General features: G+C 43.0%; 4 protein-coding genes across 6 annotated transcripts in view; 2 read left to right on the top strand and 2 right to left on the bottom strand.

The window, feature by feature from the left end:
• The first annotated feature begins 198 nt into the window (after nucleotides 1–198).
• Nucleotides 199–3,443, top strand: LOC307234100 (gamma-aminobutyric acid receptor-associated protein-like 1). Of its 3 annotated transcripts, none has more exons than XM_080005690.1 (5): nucleotides 199–299; nucleotides 1,194–1,283; nucleotides 1,578–1,656; nucleotides 2,429–2,547; nucleotides 3,030–3,443. In XM_080005690.1, the coding sequence occupies exons 2-5, from the start codon at nucleotides 1,194–1,196 to the stop codon at nucleotides 3,093–3,095; spliced, it is 354 nt and encodes a 117-aa protein (XP_079861816.1). In that variant the 5' UTR covers nucleotides 199–299; the 3' UTR covers nucleotides 3,096–3,443. The 3 variants fall into 3 exon arrangements, with proteins under 3 accessions (XP_079861816.1, XP_079861817.1, XP_079861818.1); XM_080005691.1 differs by lacking the exon at nucleotides 199–299 and adding an exon at nucleotides 331–456; XM_080005692.1 differs by lacking the exon at nucleotides 199–299 and adding an exon at nucleotides 656–764.
• A 388-nt stretch (nucleotides 3,444–3,831) lies between these two features.
• Nucleotides 3,832–6,216, top strand: LOC307234092 (natural killer cells antigen CD94). Its single transcript, XM_080005680.1, has 7 exons — nucleotides 3,832–3,927; nucleotides 4,135–4,227; nucleotides 4,665–4,751; nucleotides 4,983–5,045; nucleotides 5,197–5,345; nucleotides 5,766–5,869; nucleotides 5,962–6,216. Exons 1-7 carry the CDS (start codon nucleotides 3,846–3,848, stop codon nucleotides 6,086–6,088), a joined length of 705 nt encoding a protein of 234 aa, XP_079861806.1. The 5' UTR covers nucleotides 3,832–3,845; the 3' UTR covers nucleotides 6,089–6,216.
• Nucleotides 6,217–6,532: 316 nt separating this feature from the next.
• trpv6 (transient receptor potential cation channel, subfamily V, member 6) lies at nucleotides 6,533–12,232 on the bottom strand (the record flags this gene model as incomplete). Its single annotated transcript, XM_080005657.1, has 16 exons — nucleotides 6,533–7,107; nucleotides 7,190–7,296; nucleotides 7,471–7,739; nucleotides 7,881–7,947; nucleotides 8,170–8,335; nucleotides 8,451–8,527; nucleotides 8,610–8,696; nucleotides 9,120–9,255; nucleotides 9,381–9,460; nucleotides 9,573–9,719; nucleotides 9,897–10,072; nucleotides 10,235–10,333; nucleotides 10,794–10,934; nucleotides 11,188–11,310; nucleotides 11,433–11,530; nucleotides 12,102–12,232. The coding sequence occupies 16 exons, from the start codon at nucleotides 12,230–12,232 to the stop codon at nucleotides 6,825–6,827; spliced, it is 2,187 nt and encodes a 728-aa protein (XP_079861783.1). The 3' UTR covers nucleotides 6,533–6,824.
• Nucleotides 12,233–17,486: 5,254 nt separating this feature from the next.
• The window catches only part of ephb6 (eph receptor B6), a gene marked incomplete at both ends in the record, with an annotated part of 40,405 nt that continues 39,083 nt past the window's right edge, over nucleotides 17,487–18,808 (bottom strand). Inside the window, 2 exons of the mRNA XM_080005655.1 lie at nucleotides 17,487–17,592; nucleotides 18,108–18,266. Of these exons, the coding sequence (XP_079861781.1) occupies nucleotides 17,487–17,592; nucleotides 18,108–18,266 (265 nt within the window). The remainder of the gene's footprint in view (nucleotides 17,593–18,107; nucleotides 18,267–18,808) is intronic.

Genomic DNA, 18,808 nt, shown 5'->3' with positions numbered 1-18,808 from the left:
AGCCGCGGCCCGACCTGGCTACGTGCTGGTCGGGAGTCGGGAGTCGGGAGTCGGGGGGGGAGTGGGCGTGGCAACACTCAGAACGACACGCGACAACCAGTGAGCGCGTTGTCAACAAACTAAGATCCCGCCTCTCTCCTCGTCCGATTGGGCATTCAAACTGCGCATCATGAAAGCCCGTCTCCCATTCGTCGCGCATCAGGTGGAAGGGCGCGGCCAACGTCCGTCGTTCCGCTCACGAGAACCAGTCGACATCTTAAAATACACACCACCCCAGCCCGAAAGAGTCTATTTATAAAGTAAGTGCATATATATTTTTATTTATTTGTATTTTTTTTTTTTTTACTAAATCGTTAACCCCAGACAGAGTGCGGGGCGATTTCTCACCCGAAGGAAAGCTAGATTGTATCCGAGTCTGGGCTCCTATTCTTGAGACGGATCAAGTTTCCTGTGAAGGTAGCGACGTGTTTTGATTTGGTTCTGCAGGCGGACGCCCAACCCTTCGTCATCTCGCGCGTTATTGACTCGATTCGCTTTAAATTGAACGTGTCCACGCGTGAACGTTGACGTACAGGCGGGTGGAAAAAAACAACAACAACACGTATTTGTTGAGATCGTGTGGATTAATCGCTGTGTGTGGCCTTGGCGAACCAAGCCCCGCGTTGTTTACGAACGTGACGTGGCTGCACGGGTTACCGCGGTGCGTGTCCGTGTCCCCAAAGCCACTGGTCTAGTTCGGGAACCGTCTCAGCTATGAAAACACGGTGACGACTGGCGTACCTTTTTATTATTACCTGGTTGTGCCACAGAGTGTGTTTTTATTTTAATCCCACAGTGACTGGGGTCAACACGTCTCCTTTCTCTTTTAATTGCCCTTATGCTCCTTACTACTTATCTTTATAAGTAGTAACCATTGTCAGTTAATAGGGGTGAATTAAATTCACATAAGAAACATTTTAAACAGTGTGTAATCATTTAATGATGCCATTATATATGGTTAATATTTAGACATACTACATCCATACAGTATGACATGATCATCCTGGCACTTTCTGCCTATTATTTTGAGCATACTGTGGTTTGTGAAAGTGTACATTTGTGATAAATAAATCAATAGGAATGAAACAATCTTGACACAATTGACTTGAATTCATTACTATTGTCCCTAAACTAATGTGTTTGTTCCTTTGTAGATGGGCAGTCAATATCAGCGCTCAGTGCCGCTAGAGGTGAGGAGAGCAGAGGGTGAAAGAGTTCGGACCAAACACCCAGACAAGATACCGGTCAGTAGAAAGAAAAAAACAAAACAAAACAAAAAAAAAATTCCCAATTCATTGAATGTTGGATGATGTGATATGAAGGGGGGACATCGTGTCATGAACCAGACTGAAATAATAAATCTTTCAAAGCAAGTTGGCCTTCGGAAGCGACTTAAAATAGGTGCAGATCTTCATATTTCTGTGCAGCACACACGTAAACAAGACATGTTTCGTGATGTCAACTTAGTTTTTCCAGTATGTGAAGAGTTACAACTCCCCAGCTTTTTTTATTTTTATTTTTATTTTTTTATTACCCAGATCATTGTGGAGAGGGCGGCGCGGTCACGAGCTCCTGACCTGGACAAGAAGAAGTACCTAGTGCCCTCAGACCTCACAGGTGAAATTCATACTCAAAAACACTAACACACGCACACACCTATAGGTGCCAAGTAAAGTCTGAGAGAGTTACAAGCACGCCGTTCCCTTTTAGTCATCTAGAGGGTTGCAGCTGCCTGTAGACTTTAATCAACACAATAAATGTCCTTATTAAACAAAAATATTGCAGTCAAACAGATATTACAATTTTGAGGAATTTGCAATTACAGAGATGTACATTTCTGTCAACATTTTATATCTTTAAAAATATATATATATTTGGCAGATGAAAAACATGTACAGTATATTGCTATGTTTAATGCAACAGTCCTTTTTTGTTAAATACGAATATATTTCTGACAATATCAAGAGCTCTCCGTTTTCGATAAGGGCTTTTATCATGCACTTATGGCCTCTCAATCTTAGATCTATCGGTGAAAATTGCTGACTCAGTGTGACTCTAGTTCGTGAAATGCAATTAAAAAAAAAATAATAAATCCTAAGAGAACAATTTCAGTTTTCGGTTACAGTGCCACTCAAACCCTTTTCCATTTCTTCTTCTGATGTGCTTAGTCACCGTGTCCTGTAATCATAGTGTCCGGGAAGGGCTTTTGATTCCATCACCAGATCTTTTGTCATGTGATTTACTGACAGTCACCGCACAGCGATTGGATTATTTTTATGCTTTGTTTCTTTTCTTTTCCAAAGAAACGAAAGTTGAAACTCAATGACCATTCCTCTCTCTCTCTCTTTCTCTCTTTTGACACAAACCCTTTCTTTCTCCGCACTTTCAGTGGGTCAGTTGTGCTTCCTCATCCGACAGCGTGTTTCTATGAGGCCCGAGGAGGCGCTTTTCTTCTTCGTCAACAACTCGCTCCCTCCTTCCAGCTCTCCTCTCTCAGCTGTTTATGAGGTAACGTCACCTTCCATGGTCCCATGGACCCCCCTCTCTCACACGCACTGGCGTTTAAAAAAAAAAAACAACCCAAAAAAAACAAACGTGCTCATCTGCATTCTCTGTGGGTGCTCGCTGTAAGTAGCACGGCCTGTACTCTGTTTGTGTAGAATTCCCACTCAAGGTCCCCTCAGACAACACAAAAGCATGCAGACTACAATATTTGGACCTGATTCCCTCCCTGTCTGGAGTCAAAGCCATGATCAGATGTATAGTGTGCTGTGTAGATATAAAAAAAAAAAACATGAAATAAGAAAAAAAAAAAAGTAGTGTTGTCTGCGATAGATACATAAGACAGATACACTGGCTTAGATACACAATCTTACCTTTGACCCCCTCAACAAAACCCCTTAAAAACCTGTGTGCGTGCGTGCGTGTGTGTGCGTACCAGACATTGAGGTTTGTTTGTAGATGTTCTATTTTTCTCTCTGACTTTGCAGGAACACCATGACGAAGACCTCTTCCTCTATATGACCTACAGTAACGAGAGTGTGTACGGCGCCTGAGGGGAGAGAGAGAGAGAGAGAGAGAGAGAGAGAGAGAGAGAGAGAGAGAGAGAGAGAGAGAGAGAGAGAGAGAGAGAGAGAGAGAGAGAGAGAGAGAGAGAGAGAGAGAGAGAGAGAGAGAGAGAGAGAGAGAGAGAGAGAGAGAGAGAGAGAGAGAGAGAGAGAGAGAGACTCTTCAGAACACTATTATTCTCTATGATAAAAGTCTTGTTAAGAAAGGTTAAAGGTGTCACTCAGTGTGTTACATTGTTATCTTTCTCTCTCTCCGCCATCTGTATTTAATGGAAATAGTATTTTTTTGTAAATGAATATGAATCTTTGTCGACAATAAAAAAACAAAAAACATGAGTTTCTGATTCCTTTGTTTTTGTACTTGCTTTGAGTTTTCTTGTGCCCACATCTTGGTTGTGGATCACTGTAGGAGGTAATTATGTCACTGTATATTCATTGTATATCGTTTATTTTCAGTCCGTATATTTTGCACTTTGGTGGAGAGAAAACAGTCCATGCCCAAAGACAAAAGGAGACTCCCTTTAGGGGAAGTGTTCTGTCTACATGAAATTAAGCAAGACTTGTGTTCTTAATTTTTTTAATGCGGAAGTATCTTAGGAAGCTTCGCTTTTGGTTTTAATTGCAAGGACCCAACCAATTGCATTCATAGTCCTCACGCCCTTCGAGGCAGTCGAAAAAAAACTCCGGAGGAACGGAGAGAACAAACGGATCGCAGTCACGGCGATGGAAGTCACGGGGATGGAAAAGATCCGAGACAGTGAGACTGAAGCGAGACAAGGCTATGAAGACATAAAAGAACTTCATGATGCTGAAGCTGATGGTAGAATTTTTTTTTTTGTTTTGGATAATGTGTAGTAGGCTATTAATAATAATAATAATAATAATAACAATAATAATACATGAATATAAGACTTATATATATAAATATAAATAAATTATTTATAGTTTAGTATAGTTTTGTTGTTTGTAAGATTATTTATATTTATAGTGTTCACTTCTCTGATTAATATGTCCGTCATCAATAAAGCGGAAGAAAACATCTATTGCAAAGTGAGTCATCGAGCTGAGGATGAGTATGCTGTGACCGTGTTTGACAAGTCTCAACGTAAACAAACAGAAGGTACGATATATTCCTCTTAAAAATGTGTTAAGTTTATATCCATAGACTCAGGATATGTATCAAATAGAATCTAACGCTTGCATTCCAGGTCTGGGGTGAAGACCCAGACCAACGATCCAAATGGACTTCTCTCGTATCAAGCAGCCACATTTCTTCTGGAAAAGATTGCGAGACTGAATGCGAGGTCAAGTGGTTTTATAGGAAACCTTGTGTGTTGTAAAGAAGAGACGGGTTGCAAAATATCCAATGTTTCAACCAAGGCCAATTTCGGATTTACTTGCACACTTTACAGATACACAACTTACTGTACATTTGATGTTTTGGAATGGAGGGACTTTCTGTCGGAAGGACTCACACACACACACACACACACACACACACACACACAGGGAAATGCCAGGGAAACGGGACGCTCAAAGTCTGATCTCTTCCCTCAGCCTTCCGTCGGTATCGTGCCGTGTGTTTGCTCCTCGGCATCGTCTGCCTGGCTCAGCTTCTGGCCATCGTTCTCCTGTCAGTGAAACGTGAGTATCCGTCGCCACCGCCTCCGAGCCAGAGGAACTACGGCCTTGAAGATGATAACCCTGAATGTAAAAATTTCACACAGCTATCGGATTGACAAATACGTGAACATCGGGTAAACATGACATAGGTCCTTGAGGCTTTATTGCTTGGTATACTTTTTCTTTTACTCTAATCTCTATGCAGAAGGACTTTCAAACTTCATCCCCTTATTCGATATTTTCCATCCTCAGCCCAGAATGGAGCTTGCCTGACAGGAGGGAGAAGGATACTCCAGACGAACATCAGTCGTGAGTGTGAGTGTCACTCGAATGAACGAGCCGCAGAAAGCTCACGGCCCCGCTCATTACCAACCAAAATCGGATATTGAGTTGAGTTCAGTTGTTTTTGCCGATATATTGCCTCACCAGTTCTGTGATATTTTTTACCTTGGCTCTGGGTTTTTAGACCGTTGCGTGGAATGTCCGTGGGGCTGGCTGGGCTTTCGGGACTCCTGCTTCTACCTGTCGAAAACGAGGCTGAGTTGGGAGGGCAGCAGGAGGAACTGCACGGCCGCAGGGGGAGACCTGGCTGTCGTGGCCAACACGAACATTCAGGTTTCAGTCACATCCGCTCTCCTTTCTTCTTGAGATAAGATGAAGATAAATGCACTTTATTTTGAATCCCCCAAGGGAAATTCCAGTGTTGCAGCAGCAATGACGTACATGACAAAGCACACATCATTTACAAAAACACACGTTGTATTGAACAACGTGTGTTTTTATACATATAAAATAACCAAATAAATAACCAAATAAATAAATAAATAAATAAAATTAATAATAAAAAAAAAAAGAATAAAATAGAATTTACCTTAGTGAAAGGTAAAGATTAAAAGTGAAAGTTAAAAGTTAAGTAAAAATGTACCTTCTTGGCTTCATCTTCTTTAACGCCGTTCTTTGCAATTGATTGCAAGAGTATTTAAGTCAAAACATTTTTTTTTTAAATGAAACACTTTTTTTGTTTTTCTTTTTTAGAACTTTCTGTCTGATGTAGGGACTCACCCCTACTGGATAGGGCTGAGACACAATAAGAGTCTCAGTGCATGGACCTGGGTGAACGACTCCCCGATGACTCAGAGGTGAGATGGTGTTGTTTTTTTTTGATGCAGAGTTAAAGCTCAAAACAGGACAACCGAATCTGAGTCATGCGTGTCGTCTCCCTCCTTTGCAGCTATTGGAAAGAAAACGGCTCAAACGAGGAGTGCGTGATCCTGAGGGGGGGAGACACGTCCGGGAAGAACTGGTTGAAGGACAGCTGTGACTCCGTCACCTACTTCATCTGTCAGGTGTCGCTGTGACAACATTGAACAGACGTCTACTGAACATCTCCTTACAACGAATCAGACATATTAACATGATCTCTTCCTCTGTACCTACCTTTCCATGCCCAGCTGAGGTTAATGTGTGTTAATCGCTTCATCAGTATGCAATCCAAAAAAACAACAATTTGTTCCATAATGATTTGGTAATTTGTGGTAGAATTGTGATGTATGGTGTGTATATTCAATAAACAAATAAATAGTCACTGTCTGTATTCACAATGGTTTTATTTATATAAAATTGTTCATTCTTCTATAAAACCATTCACATTTACATAGTATTAGGCTGACACTCTCATCCACAACAATATAAAATGAGTCCAATAGTGCAAAATATTGAAGTTCTTAAATAACTGACATTACAAGCAAACAAAAATAAGGAGTGCAATGGAGTACCATCACAGTGTGACCAAGGAGCAAATTTATGAAGTTTTATTTCATTTCTTTTTCTTCATGACCTTTACATATTAGCATAAATTGGGCCAATATGCCTTTATATTTTATAGAACTTATATAAATTGAGATTTTCCATAAAAAATAATCCACTCTTTTCTGGAGAATACTGAATTAAAACAATTGCACCAACAACGCATGGAGACATACGATGCTGCATGTCCTCCACACTGCACAGGAGCAGTGAGGCAATGGAGAGCCAGAAGATACTGGCAGAGGGAGACGCTAGGGTTGACATTTCCAAAGTCAAGAGTCAAGAGTTCTATACGTATCTGATGTCCTGGTCGTCCACAGACTCCTCCACCTCGGGCTCCAGCCCCAAAGCGCTCTGTCGAATCACCTGCCAGCCTGCCAGAGACTTTCTGTTCTCGTTGAACCCTCCTCTGTACTTGTGTCCGAGCACCGGGGTTTGCGGCTTTCCCCCTTTCGACACGTCGCTCTTCTCAAGCTCCAGCTCCTTCTCTCTGCCGCCGTCGCCCTCTTTGGAGAAAGCTTGGATGTAGCGGCGCATCTTCTGCACCATCAGATCGTTCCGATCTTCAACGCTGCAAACGTAGTAAAAGTAAACTGAGCTGAGCATCGAGCCGGAGGACGGTTAAGCCTCCAGGTCTTTTTCCCCGTTCTTACCGGAGATACCAGCGCTCCCTCAGGCCGTAGCTGAGCCCGCACACCCCGAGCCGAGGCCACAGGCAGCGAGGCAGCCTCCTCTCCAGCATGAGAGTGGTAGCCACCACCTGAAGATCGGCACACAGATATTATAACCATCAGGGTGGAAAAATACACCAGGACACCTTATATATATATATATATATATAATTGATAATATTTGTGGCATTTAAAACAACAGCAAGATCTCGTTTTTGAGTTTTTCTTTTTCACTTGTTGTAAAGAGGCAAGAGGTGTATAACCTGGGTCCTCCAGAGCTCATCTCTCTCCTGCGCCACCCGCCAGTGAGTGTCGCTCATCATGGCAATGAGGAGGTTGAGCAGGAGGATGTAGGACACCACCGAGAAGGTGCAGTGCAGCACGTGGACAATGGGGGGCGTGGCGATGGTGTGGTCCACGGGCAGGTCGATGAGACCCACACTCAGCTCAAACTGCGAAAAGAGGGTGATGGGGAAGGACCGGTATGATGGGATGGACTCTGGGTCCTGGGTCATATACACCATCCAAAGGGCTATTCAGTTAAAAATGAAAGCCAAAGAGAGAGAGGGAGGGGGTGGGGGTGGGGGGTTGAATTATTAAACTGTTCGGCAGAATTTCATCCAGGTGTTAAGGTTTCATATGTAATACAACACATTTACCAGAATATACTCACAGGTGGAAAAGCCAATGAGCACAATGAAACTCAGCCACATAAACTTAGTCAGGTCTCCAAATATAATCTGGAAGGAAATGAGAGGCACGACACCTCAGTCAGCGGGTCTAATTTAGAGATCTTGAAAGCAGAGAAGCGTCAGAAGACAACCGCTTTAAAAATACCCACAGTATAACAACAACAGTATACGGGCGTTAGTGTGAAACAAGCCGCCTCAAGCCTTGTTTGGTGGCAACGACTCCCTTCCAGAAACAAAAACATTGAACTCCAAGCAGGGCCTGTGTCTGACCTTTTGTATCATGATGATGTAGGGTCCGAGCATTTGGAATCCTCTGGCGAAGAACATGACGTTGCTCCAGCCCAGGACCAAACACAGGGCCATGAGCACGGCCTCGCCCTCCAGCTCGCTGGCTCTGAACACGCACAGCAGCACCACCAGGCAGGCATAGCTGATACTAGCGGGCAAAAAAACAAACCGTAAGCTCAGAAGCAGGACCGTGGACTGTTTCAATTGCCGTTGCATTTCACCGACGGTTAATTTGCGCCGCCATTCCCTTCGCCTTGACTTACAGGATGACATGGAAAGGGCCCCCCAAAGCCGTCTGTCCAAAGTACCGCCTGGCCCCGACTCTCAGTATGTCGGGAATCTGTCGGAGTGGAAAATGTATCAGGGTGGTCTGAAAATACTGCAGAAAATGCAATGAGAGGAGCGAGGTTTGAGATGTCAACCTCCAGCAAGAGGATGATGACGGCGCCCAGGACGCTGATGACCTCTCCAGCGAGCCGCAGGTTGTCTTCATATGTCACATAACTCTCCTAGTGTAGCGGCAAAAAAATATTTAATTTGATAAACAAATATGTAAGCATGGTCCCTGGCAAATATACACTGCACAATGCACAGACAAAAAAAACAAAAAAGGTCCGTTAATAAAAGTTTGCAGGATTTTCTTTCGTGCGTGGTCAAGTCAAAAGGCTATTAAAAGATGAACATCAAAAAGTCATCACACAGAAGTTTCTTCTCTATATGGAAACGTAAAAGAAAAGCTTTATAAAAATAAAAATAAATGTAAAAAAGCTTTTTTTTCCCCTTTGCCTTGATGAGTTGCTGAGAGAAAAAAAATCAAAAAATACATTTTTTTTCATATTTCTTTTCTGACCACAAACTTAGGTTTCATTTTTATACACTTTTGGAATTTACAAAGAGAAACTCTTTGCATTCATCTCCAGACTGAAACTCACACGGAGGGTTTTTTGCACGCGTATGGTTTTGTCCATTTCCGAAACCGTGTGGTTTTCAGGGGCGTCCTTCAGCGGCCGAAATACACAGCAGAGTGTGAAGGTGCCGATGTAGAGCAGATACAGCAGCAGCAGGAGCCTTTCCACAGTGAGAAGAAGCACACAACACTGAAGCACACTTACAACATATATACGTATATATATGTATATATATATATATAAATATACCACTTGTAAAAAAAGCCATTTTATGTGTGTTGTTACCTGAAATAGTGTTTTCCATAGAGGTTCCATTTGAGACTCACTAGCTGCCTCACGGGTGTAACTTCAAGGATCCCCCTGGCCTAAAGGCAAGAGCCGAATGTTGTCAAGACATCGCAAAGACATTCACATATATTAAACATTTGACTCGTTCTAGAGGATTTTTAAGGTGTCTAACGACCGACTGAACCGCACCTCTCTTTGGTGGCTGCCCACGATGAGCTCCAGCACTGAGAGATCATCGGCCCAGGAGTCGATCTCCGTCAGGTCGAAGAGGTTGGAGGTCAGAGGGCCCAGGCTCCACTGGACCACACGCCTTTTGTTAACCAAGTGCTGGAATGCCTAAAAAAATTTGTGAAATGTGACGATATAGGGTGTCAGGTGGATAGAACCAGAAAAAAACAGATAAAGAGTGCGGGAGAGAGGATGGGAGGATGCAACAGTTTTATATGCACTCTCTGTTCCATCCCCGTATCGTTTGGTTCCTCAGTACCCATGCAAGCTCCGTGCCTCCCTCACCACAACGTTGCCCTCCTTGGCAGCCAGTTTGAACGGTGTGAGGCCCCGGTAGTTTGGTACCATGTCCAGCGGCACCGACGGGTCCAGCTCCACGTCCCGCGCCATGATCAGGTCGACGGCCTGACACGCGATCGTCTTGTTGGGCTGCAACACCAGAATGTGCAGCACCGTGTTACCTGGGGGAAGCAGGCGTGGGGACAAAGAGGAGACGTGGACAGGCTGTTGAGTTAAAAAAAAAAAAAAAAAAAAAGGATGAGATGATCGATAAATGACTCTTCCTTCGGAGCTGAAGAGGAAGCGGGCGGAGGGGGGAGACAGAGAGGGACGGCGGCTCGTACCACGAGAGTCCTGGATCCTTGTGCTGGCTCCCGCGTCGATCAGCATAGACATGATGTCCTCGTTCCCAACACAGGCAGCGAAAGACAGGATGTGCTCACCTGTTCAACGCAAATGTTTGTTCGATAAAGTTTTTTTGGCGGCGTATAGGGACAGCGGGAAGCTGCAGCAGGGCATTTCTCCAGAGTCAAGTTTGTTCTATGAACAGTTATGAATGATTGAAACCAAATCCTAAGTATAAGTACTAGGTAAAATATGTAAATAGATGAATACATTAATACATGAATAGATAATTAATAAATGACACAATGTGTCTTGACACCCAAATAAGAGGTCATGATACTGGACTCGAATTCGACTGCAAGACCCAATTCGAGGATATGAGGACTGAGTATGCCACATTGACCATCTAATATTAGACAGACGGCCAAAATGATTAACACATACACTGATTATCCTGACCGGCAGGGCGTCAACCAGAGAGGGATCAATGAGTGAATTAAAACGGCCCGTGGAGTGATTCGTTGGAGCTAAAAACGCTGCACTGAGAGCCACACCCACCGTAGTACACCAGTCCTCCCAGTCTCTTCCTGAAGTACAGACCAGTGACTCTGGGTGTGTCCACGTCGCCTCCACGAATGATCAGCTGCTGGACGATGTTGATGTTCTGGTTGACCACGGCGATGTGAAGAGGAGTAACGCCTGGGGAAGAGAAGATATCGCCAGTGCGCGTCACTCCACCATAGATGAGTGGTCACATTCGTGCCAACAAAAATGTTCTCCCATCCCGAAATACATCCTGTACAATCACGTCCATTTCATTCGTATAGCCCACAAAATAGTAAAACCGTCCATTTTAACAGAATTTTTCACTTTCTATTTATGAGAGAAGGAACTGCAGGAATTATACATGTTGCACATGTGCATGTGACCGTTCGGATTGATTGCTTTTAACCTTGGAAAAGTTCAGAGGTCATGGGCTCATTGATGAGCTCTGGGGCTCCGTCCATGAGGGCGACAGCGGCGTCCAGGTTATCGTTCATCACAGCGGCGTGCAGCGCCGTCTCCCCCAAAGCGCCTGGACGACAGCATTTACACAGATCTTACCTCACTTGTGACACCGGATTGAAAAATAATTCGGGATCGAATGCAATAATACTCGGGTTGTGAATTTCGCTGCTGGCCACAGAGCGGACTCACCTCTCTCAAAGATGTTAGTCGACGCACAGCTCAGCAGTTTTTTGATGCAGCCAACGCTGTTCTTTTGCGCCGCGAAGAAGAGCGGTATGTTATTGGTCCTGAGGGAGAAAGGATGGAAAAAAACAGGGATGCTGACAATGATACTAGGTAAACATGTGATCGTAATCTGCGTAGACACCTAAGAATATGGTCTCAAGCAGGAGTCTTCAGCTGTGACCCGGGAACCACCGTCCTGGCTAGGAAGCTGTCGTGTGGTGTGGTGCATGGGGCTAACTAAATTAATTCACTATTTTTAGAAGATGGACAGTGAGCTAGGGTTAGGGTTAGGGTTAGGGTTAGAGTTAGGCTTACGGTTCGTTGCCTGCCAAGGATGGATGCTATTTGTGAAAGAAGTCATCTTGACTTTTCTAAATGTGATATATGATGTAATAGTATATGGATGAATTTAGATTGTTCGCAAACAAGAAATAGTGAATGTAAAATGTTGAAAAATGTCCAAGTTATATTTTCATCACATTATTAAATCCAACGTCAAGGACCACCTGCGGCACCTTCACGGACATCCAGGTGGCCGAAGACCGCTGGTGGAAAAAAAATCCTTGATCGAAACAAATCTAAAGCGTTGATATACGTTTTATTTAAAACATTTTTTTTTCATGGGAAACGTACTGTTTAGTGTGGAGCAGAAATGTTTCATCCAACATCTCATTCCATCCTTTCTTATTCTGGAGGCGGAACCTGAGCTGGCTCCACCAGTGGTTGAGCTCGCTGGGAGCGGATCGGGCCAGGGACGGAGCCATGGACGGACGGATGGTAGACTGATAGAAACAAAGATTAAAGATGGAGTTTGGAACCAGAGGCCTCCAGAGACTCCAAAGAGACTTTAATTTGACTCAGCAGATATAAATATCCCCATATGTCATTAATGAATGGCATCTCATGTCCAATAATGACTTTGATATTACAGGGTCTATTAAACATATTCTGTTGCATTCTATTGTGTACTGTTACGACTGTATCTGTATTATATCCATCCCAAAAACAACAACAGTATAAGCTGAATAAATAAAGAAAATTAGAAATTAAAAGAAATAAAATGAGAAAATAAAATAAATAAATTGTTTTATCTCTTACCGTAAAGCAACGAAATGAACACCCTTCACATGCTGGGCATGATCATCACAGGGTCAAAGATGGCGAGACCAGCTAAAGACTATCCGACTCCTGTGAAGAGAAGTGGGACCTGCGTGGAATAAGCTTTATATATGGGAAGAGCACCAGGGAGGAGACATGGAGGGCGGTAAGGATCAGCGGTTGGAGGATCAGGAGGGGCGAGAGACACAGGTCGGAGAGAGGAGCGGCCAGTCGCAATTACACTCTCACTACCGGCGGCATCCCGCAGGAATGTTTGGCTTTTTAAGGCCTAATCCTTCCTAAAAAACAGGCTTCATCTTATCCTCATGTCAAGTTGTGCGTTTTATTTTGTTTCCTGAACCGCGACAGGAGTTGACTTGAGTTGAGTCTTAATAGCGTTACACCACCCCAACAGCTTTGACAATGGTGTGGAATGTGCGAAAGATACCTGCATGACCCCCATCCCATTTTTTGCAACATCGTGACGGTCATCAAACCGTGGTCATTGTTCCTCGTGCTCTGTACAGGGAAACTGGTTTGGAAATTGCAAGCGCATTATACCAAAACACTGGCGTGTAACTAAAAAACAAATATTTAATGCCGTCTACATGGCATTATTTACTGAGCTGTACCTACAGTACGGGTGTACTGAAACTTTACATTTCTCAACAAAAATAGTGCTTGTCAGAGGGAATGTGGAGGATATGATATTTCAACATCTTGTACGACTGCAACCCAAACTACTTCCATTCACAGTGATTTCACATGGTGAGCACCAGCGATGTGTCAACACTCACACTCACAAACACAATAATTGGCACATTACAATGACCATAACGATCATTTTGAGGTTGGCCACATCATGTACGATGAGGACATGTTACTTTCCTTCAAACAATAAAAAACAAAGCAAACAAACGAAGCGTTTTTTTTTTTTTCGTTTTTCTCTTTTTTTTTTCTTTTTCAAATAGCAATTGAATTTGCAAGAATGAGTATCATAAAACAGATTGACAAATTTCATTTCATCGCTTGTAAACCGTTGAATCAGACAGCGATTCCAGTGTTCACAGGTATTTTTCTGGTCCATTTATAGTTTGTGAATAAGAGGCTGGTCGGCCACAGAGTAAGCAGGGTTTAGGAAGCGCTGCCAATAGGCGGAGATGTGTAATAATTCAGTATTGTTGGGATAATAGCTATTTACCAGAGAGCCTGAACCGTATTTAAGTACCGCCATAAAGAGCAGTGGTTTCCAACCTGTTAATGTCTTTGTAAAGACACAATAACAGCATAAAAACATAATTTTGTGGTTTGTGCGCCTAGTGTTTCTGCACAAGATCTCAGTCCTGTGTGAGTTCCAATTTGGATGTGGTTCCAATTTTTGTCGTTTGTGACACATTATTGTGATATACACATTATATTGTGATATACACATTACATTATATTGTGATATACACATATCGGGGCATACACATGAAATTATTTTGTGATATACACATTATAATGGGATTTACACATTATATTGACATGCACATTACATTATATTGTGATACACATTATATTGTGGCAAACACATTGTATTATATTGTGATATACACATTATATTGTGATATGCACATTACATTGTATTGTGATATACACATATCTTGGCATACACATTAAGTGATTTTGTGATATACACATTATAATGTGATATACACATTATAATGTGGTATACACATTATATTGACATGCACATAACATTATATTGCGATATACAGTGGAAATCTATTGTGCTGAGGCTGTATGTCTGTCCGCTATCCGCTCGGCATCTGATCCTATCGCTCCACAGCCACTATCAGATCAGGGACATGGGGGACACCAGCGTCTGTTCCCTCCCAAACGCTGAAGTCAACAGATGCTTCCATGTGATTCTGCGTCAATCTGCTGATTTGTGAAAATGAAGGATTGTGGAGTTCATTCCTTCACATTTGAAGGTGATCGGCTTGCACAATGTGAAGGGAAATCTCTGGCCATGAGGTGAAAGGAGGTTGTTTCATTTGAAAACACCAAGGTTAATTTACATTAAGACAAAATAAATAAATAAATAATGAAATAATGAAATAATGAAATAATGAAATAATGAAATAATTACAGGAAAATTTCAAAGAGTCAGCTGAAGTTATTCTTTCAATACAGGATCAATATCAAAATATTCTGATGGCCCAGGTTGAGCCCCAGCATTCAAGGTTTAGGTAAAAAGAAACAAAAAAAACAGTGATCTTTTATCATGATGTTTGTCAAATATATTTACAGTTCCCTGTTGGGTGTTTGTTTTCTGTGATATTTTCTTTTGAATTATTTTTTAGTTTAGCCAGAGTGTAATTACAATGTGATGACAAAAAAACTGTAATTGACATCGTAAAAAAAGATTACAATCGTTGTATGGAGCAAACAGGCTTCATTGGAATTATTGATTATAATGCCAACATTCACGATGTGTGGCATATACTGGGTTGGTGTCCTAATGGGCTTTGCACTTAACTGTCACAAATAAGATATAAGAGGTAAAATAAGAGATGAATGCAAATGTTTAAATAAAATCAGATTTATTTTACAAATTTGCATTGTGGTATAGTGGTGAACACTCATACAAATTAACACAACAAATCCAGTGTAGCCTGAACGACAGATCCTTATCGCATCAAACGCACGCACACATGCATACACACACTCATGCAGGCACACACACGCACACACACAAACACACAGACAGACACACGCATAACGCACGCATCCACACACACCACACACACACACACAACAAGCAGCAGCATGTGCCACACTCACGCAGCCTCACAAACAGCATACACGCGTTACAACCATATACAAGAAATATTCACAAAGCTTCTGCTTCCTTCTTGTAGAAATGAGATCAGTCCCGTTCACCCATCTCACGCATCTCACAAAGCCCAAATGACTCAGTGACGTTACCGTAGCGATCACATAAACATGGGTGAAATGTGAAATATACACGTCAAGAAGGGTGATTCTCTGCCCTCTGTCGAGGTTTGTGTTTCTCCTGGAGCGCACCCGGATGTTTGTCTGTGGCTGAAAGGCCCTTCAATCAAGGTCAGAGGAGGTATTTCATTCAGAGATTCTCTCCCTCTCTCTCTCTCTCTCTCTCTCTCTCTCTCTCTCTCTCTCTCTCTCTCTCTCTCTCTCTCTCTCTCTCAAGATCGGCTTCTAATACTTCATATCAGATTATTTGGCAGTACAATTTTGAATGGGAGGTGGATCCCATTCGGACAGGACATTAAACAGATTGCAACCATTCTTAAGCTCAAAACATCCAATCCAATCCTCTGGTTTTGAAGTGGCAAGCCGCAGGTCACAAGGAAGCAAACATGGACGTCGTCCTTTTTTTTCGAGTGAAGTGTTTTACCGTTAAGGTCGGGAGGAAGTGATGTAGCTTTACAAATATTCAAACAACACTGACGTTAGTTTAAAAAAAAAAAAAAAAGAGTCTTTGATTGTCTTCACGCAATTCTTTGTGTTGGGGGCTCGTCCCCCATGTACTTTTTTTTTCTTCATGGTCCTCGGGAGGAAAGGGCGTGGGGGAGGAAGAGAGGGTGAGTGGAACTGGAAGGGGAAGGACGGGGAGCCAGGCGGTCGGCTGCCGGATGGGCAATGAAAGTGAAATCTAGTATAAACCCAAAACAGGAGACGCGTCCTCCTTCGCTTTGATCTGGACACCTCGTCTAGTGCACATCTGTCTCTTCTCTCACTTCTCTCGAGTGATTGGCTGGAATGCGCGATCCACTTTTTCACTCTTCAAGGGGACCCATTACCAAAAACGGACTAATAGACCACCCCAGTCAGGTTTGTTTTTTTCATTTGTTCTGCCTCTGTCATAAAACGGGTGATTCAACAAGCCGTTCGGATTTGCGATCCCTTCCTACGTCGCATGGCGCCTGGGAAGAATTTCAACCGCGCCCACGCCTGCCCCATCTGATTGACTCCACCCACGGCAGGAGAAATTCCGAGTGCTCTGTTGGTTTACAGACCAGCACAAATCTTTTAAAAGAAAGCGGAATTAAATACCAACAGAGGGCGAAATGGAAGTATTTAAAAAACAATTCTTCTTTCGAAAAAAGTATAAAAAGTATGTGGTAGATAGACTGTATAGGCTGTGGCACGTGATCCGCTGTGTTTCTCCAAACAAAATAAATAAAAATAGATTTTTTTTTTAAATAGTTTTATTGTAGATGTATTTATTTAAAAAAAATTGTATTATTTTATTTTTGGACGTTTACTAATCGAATGAAACAAAAAAAACCCTGGGCGGTGTGTCCCACAATTTTAGAGAACGGCAACGTAAGCTGGAACACATTAAAATTAGGCCTTGTAGATCCTATATGAGGGAAGATTCAGCAACTGGATTGCTTATTTCTCGCCTCAAATTTTTTCAGAAAGAGATTTTGGTGGCCTGATGGGGTGAAGTAAGTTAAAGTTTGCGGACTTCATACAACCGAAGCCGGAACTCATGCTCAAACCCGAATGGCTCACAGAACCAGGGGCCTCAGGAGGGAGGCGCCACCCACTGAAACAGATCCTGGAACAGGATGGTTTAGAGGCATGTGAGAATTGCTCGAGTGCATAATCTGAGTTGTATTTTCAGCAAAAAAAAAATTCTAAAACATGGTACTGGGGACCTCAGAGATCTATATGAACTTGTTGGAAAGGAGCATAATAGGTCCCCTTTAAGAGTCATAATGGCAGGTCAATTAGAACACAGATTTGGAACGTGACGCTATCCTCGCGCAAAAGTCCAAACGTTACTCTTGTTTTGGCATTGAAAGTCACTGAACCCCCGACGTTAAAATCAGAGCAACGCGGTAAAAAGAGAGGACAACTGAAGTCCACGGGAAGACGGTGCGGTTATCACACCTCCACCTGCCCCTGAGTCAGATGGGATTGAAGCTGCTGAGCCGCACTGACGATCTTCCTCTGGTGCCCCAGGAGGTTCACCCCCAAACTCTGGATGTCCCTGGAAGAAAGAGAGAGAGAGAGAGAGAGAGAGGGAGCGAGAGAGAGAGAGAGAGAGAGAGAGATAATGAGAAATAACGAGGTGTAGTGTGGGGAGCTACTTCTGTCAGACAACTCGACTGCGCCACACGCTTCCACGCCCTTATGGGCCGGCCTATTTTAGCAGCGAATCCCTCCTCCTCTTCCTGCTTTGCTGCCTGCTTTGCTTGCCGTGTTGCTGCGCTCCCTCCACCTCCCTCCACCTCCCTCCACCTCCCTCCACCTCCCTCCACTTGCATCCACCCGTTGGGCTCCAATATTTCAAGCTCTTTAACCATGCCTGTGTTTGCTGTACACGTCGCCGGGAGGGATGAGCAGTAGAGCCCCGACTCAAACAATACTAAATAAATACAATAATTTAAAATTAAATCTAAGAGCGGTCTGTCAGAAATAACTTCAATGCCCGTCTGCCCGACCCACGGGATTTTAATTGACCTGCAGGTTAATAACCACATAAGTATACGATATCATACTCACTCCATCGTGAGTCTGCTGACTCTGTCGAGCGTGTCCAGGTGAGCCCGCTCAAACTCGTCCTTATATCTGTCCATCCTCAGCGCTGTCAGCCATTCGCCGACTGTCGACACTGCTGATAAGTCTGTGGGGGTGGGGCTCAGTAGAGGCTGTGAGCAGCTCCTGGGAAATCAGTAAAAACATCATGGAAACATGTCAGAAATTGTCTGAAATGTGGGGAATGTCAGACATTTCTGAAAGCGTATCATTAATAAATATTTATATAATGTATTATGTCGGGGACAATCTGCCGCTAGACAGGCATTATTTTGCAATAATGACTGGTTGGCGGCACATTATCCTGCTTATTACACGGCTAATAAATTGATAAATTAAGACGTATTGAGACATAAATCGTCATTCAACTTTTTAAGTCTTCAATTGTAGTTTCTATGGCGCATCACTAGATGGCACCACGAGCTGGATACAGCATTAGTGTGTAGGCAGAGTGATACAAGGGACATGAAACCACAAACAAAGCAAGTGTTTGCCCTTGGCAAGGGTTATTATAACAGATCCACGGTCATTATTCAGAAATAACTGAGTGCTGATTGCGACTAGTGGATCGAGTATCACACAGACCCGTCTAATAAATCAATATAATGTTCAATATAATGTATTCATCTTTGAGATTTGGGTCTCGGGGGCCCTAAGGGCCATGATCT

Source organism: Zeus faber (assembly GCF_960531495.2).
Source record: "Zeus faber genome assembly, chromosome: 8".
Classification (NCBI taxonomy): domain Eukaryota; kingdom Metazoa; phylum Chordata; class Actinopteri; order Zeiformes; family Zeidae; genus Zeus; species Zeus faber.
The sequence above is the reverse complement of the archived record's forward strand: the minus strand, read 5'-3'. Positions and strand labels throughout refer to the sequence as shown.

Bases quoted from the DNA above. Each gene is read 5' to 3' on its own strand.
- LOC307234100 (XM_080005690.1), top strand. From the start codon at position 1,194: ATGGGCAGTCAATATCAGCGCTCAGTGCCGCTAGAGGTGAGGAGAGCA. The intron at 1,284-1,577 runs GTCAGTAGAAAG...TTTATTACCCAG, and splicing joins AACACCCAGACAAGATACCG to ATCATTGTGGAGAGGGCGGC. The intron at 1,657-2,428 runs GTGAAATTCATA...CCGCACTTTCAG, and splicing joins AGTGCCCTCAGACCTCACAG to TGGGTCAGTTGTGCTTCCTC.
- LOC307234092 (XM_080005680.1), top strand. From the start codon at position 3,846: ATGGAAAAGATCCGAGACAGTGAGACTGAAGCGAGACAAGGCTATGAA. The intron at 4,228-4,664 runs GTACGATATATT...CTCTTCCCTCAG, and splicing joins TCAACGTAAACAAACAGAAG to CCTTCCGTCGGTATCGTGCC. The intron at 4,752-4,982 runs GTGAGTATCCGT...TTCCATCCTCAG, and splicing joins CGTTCTCCTGTCAGTGAAAC to CCCAGAATGGAGCTTGCCTG.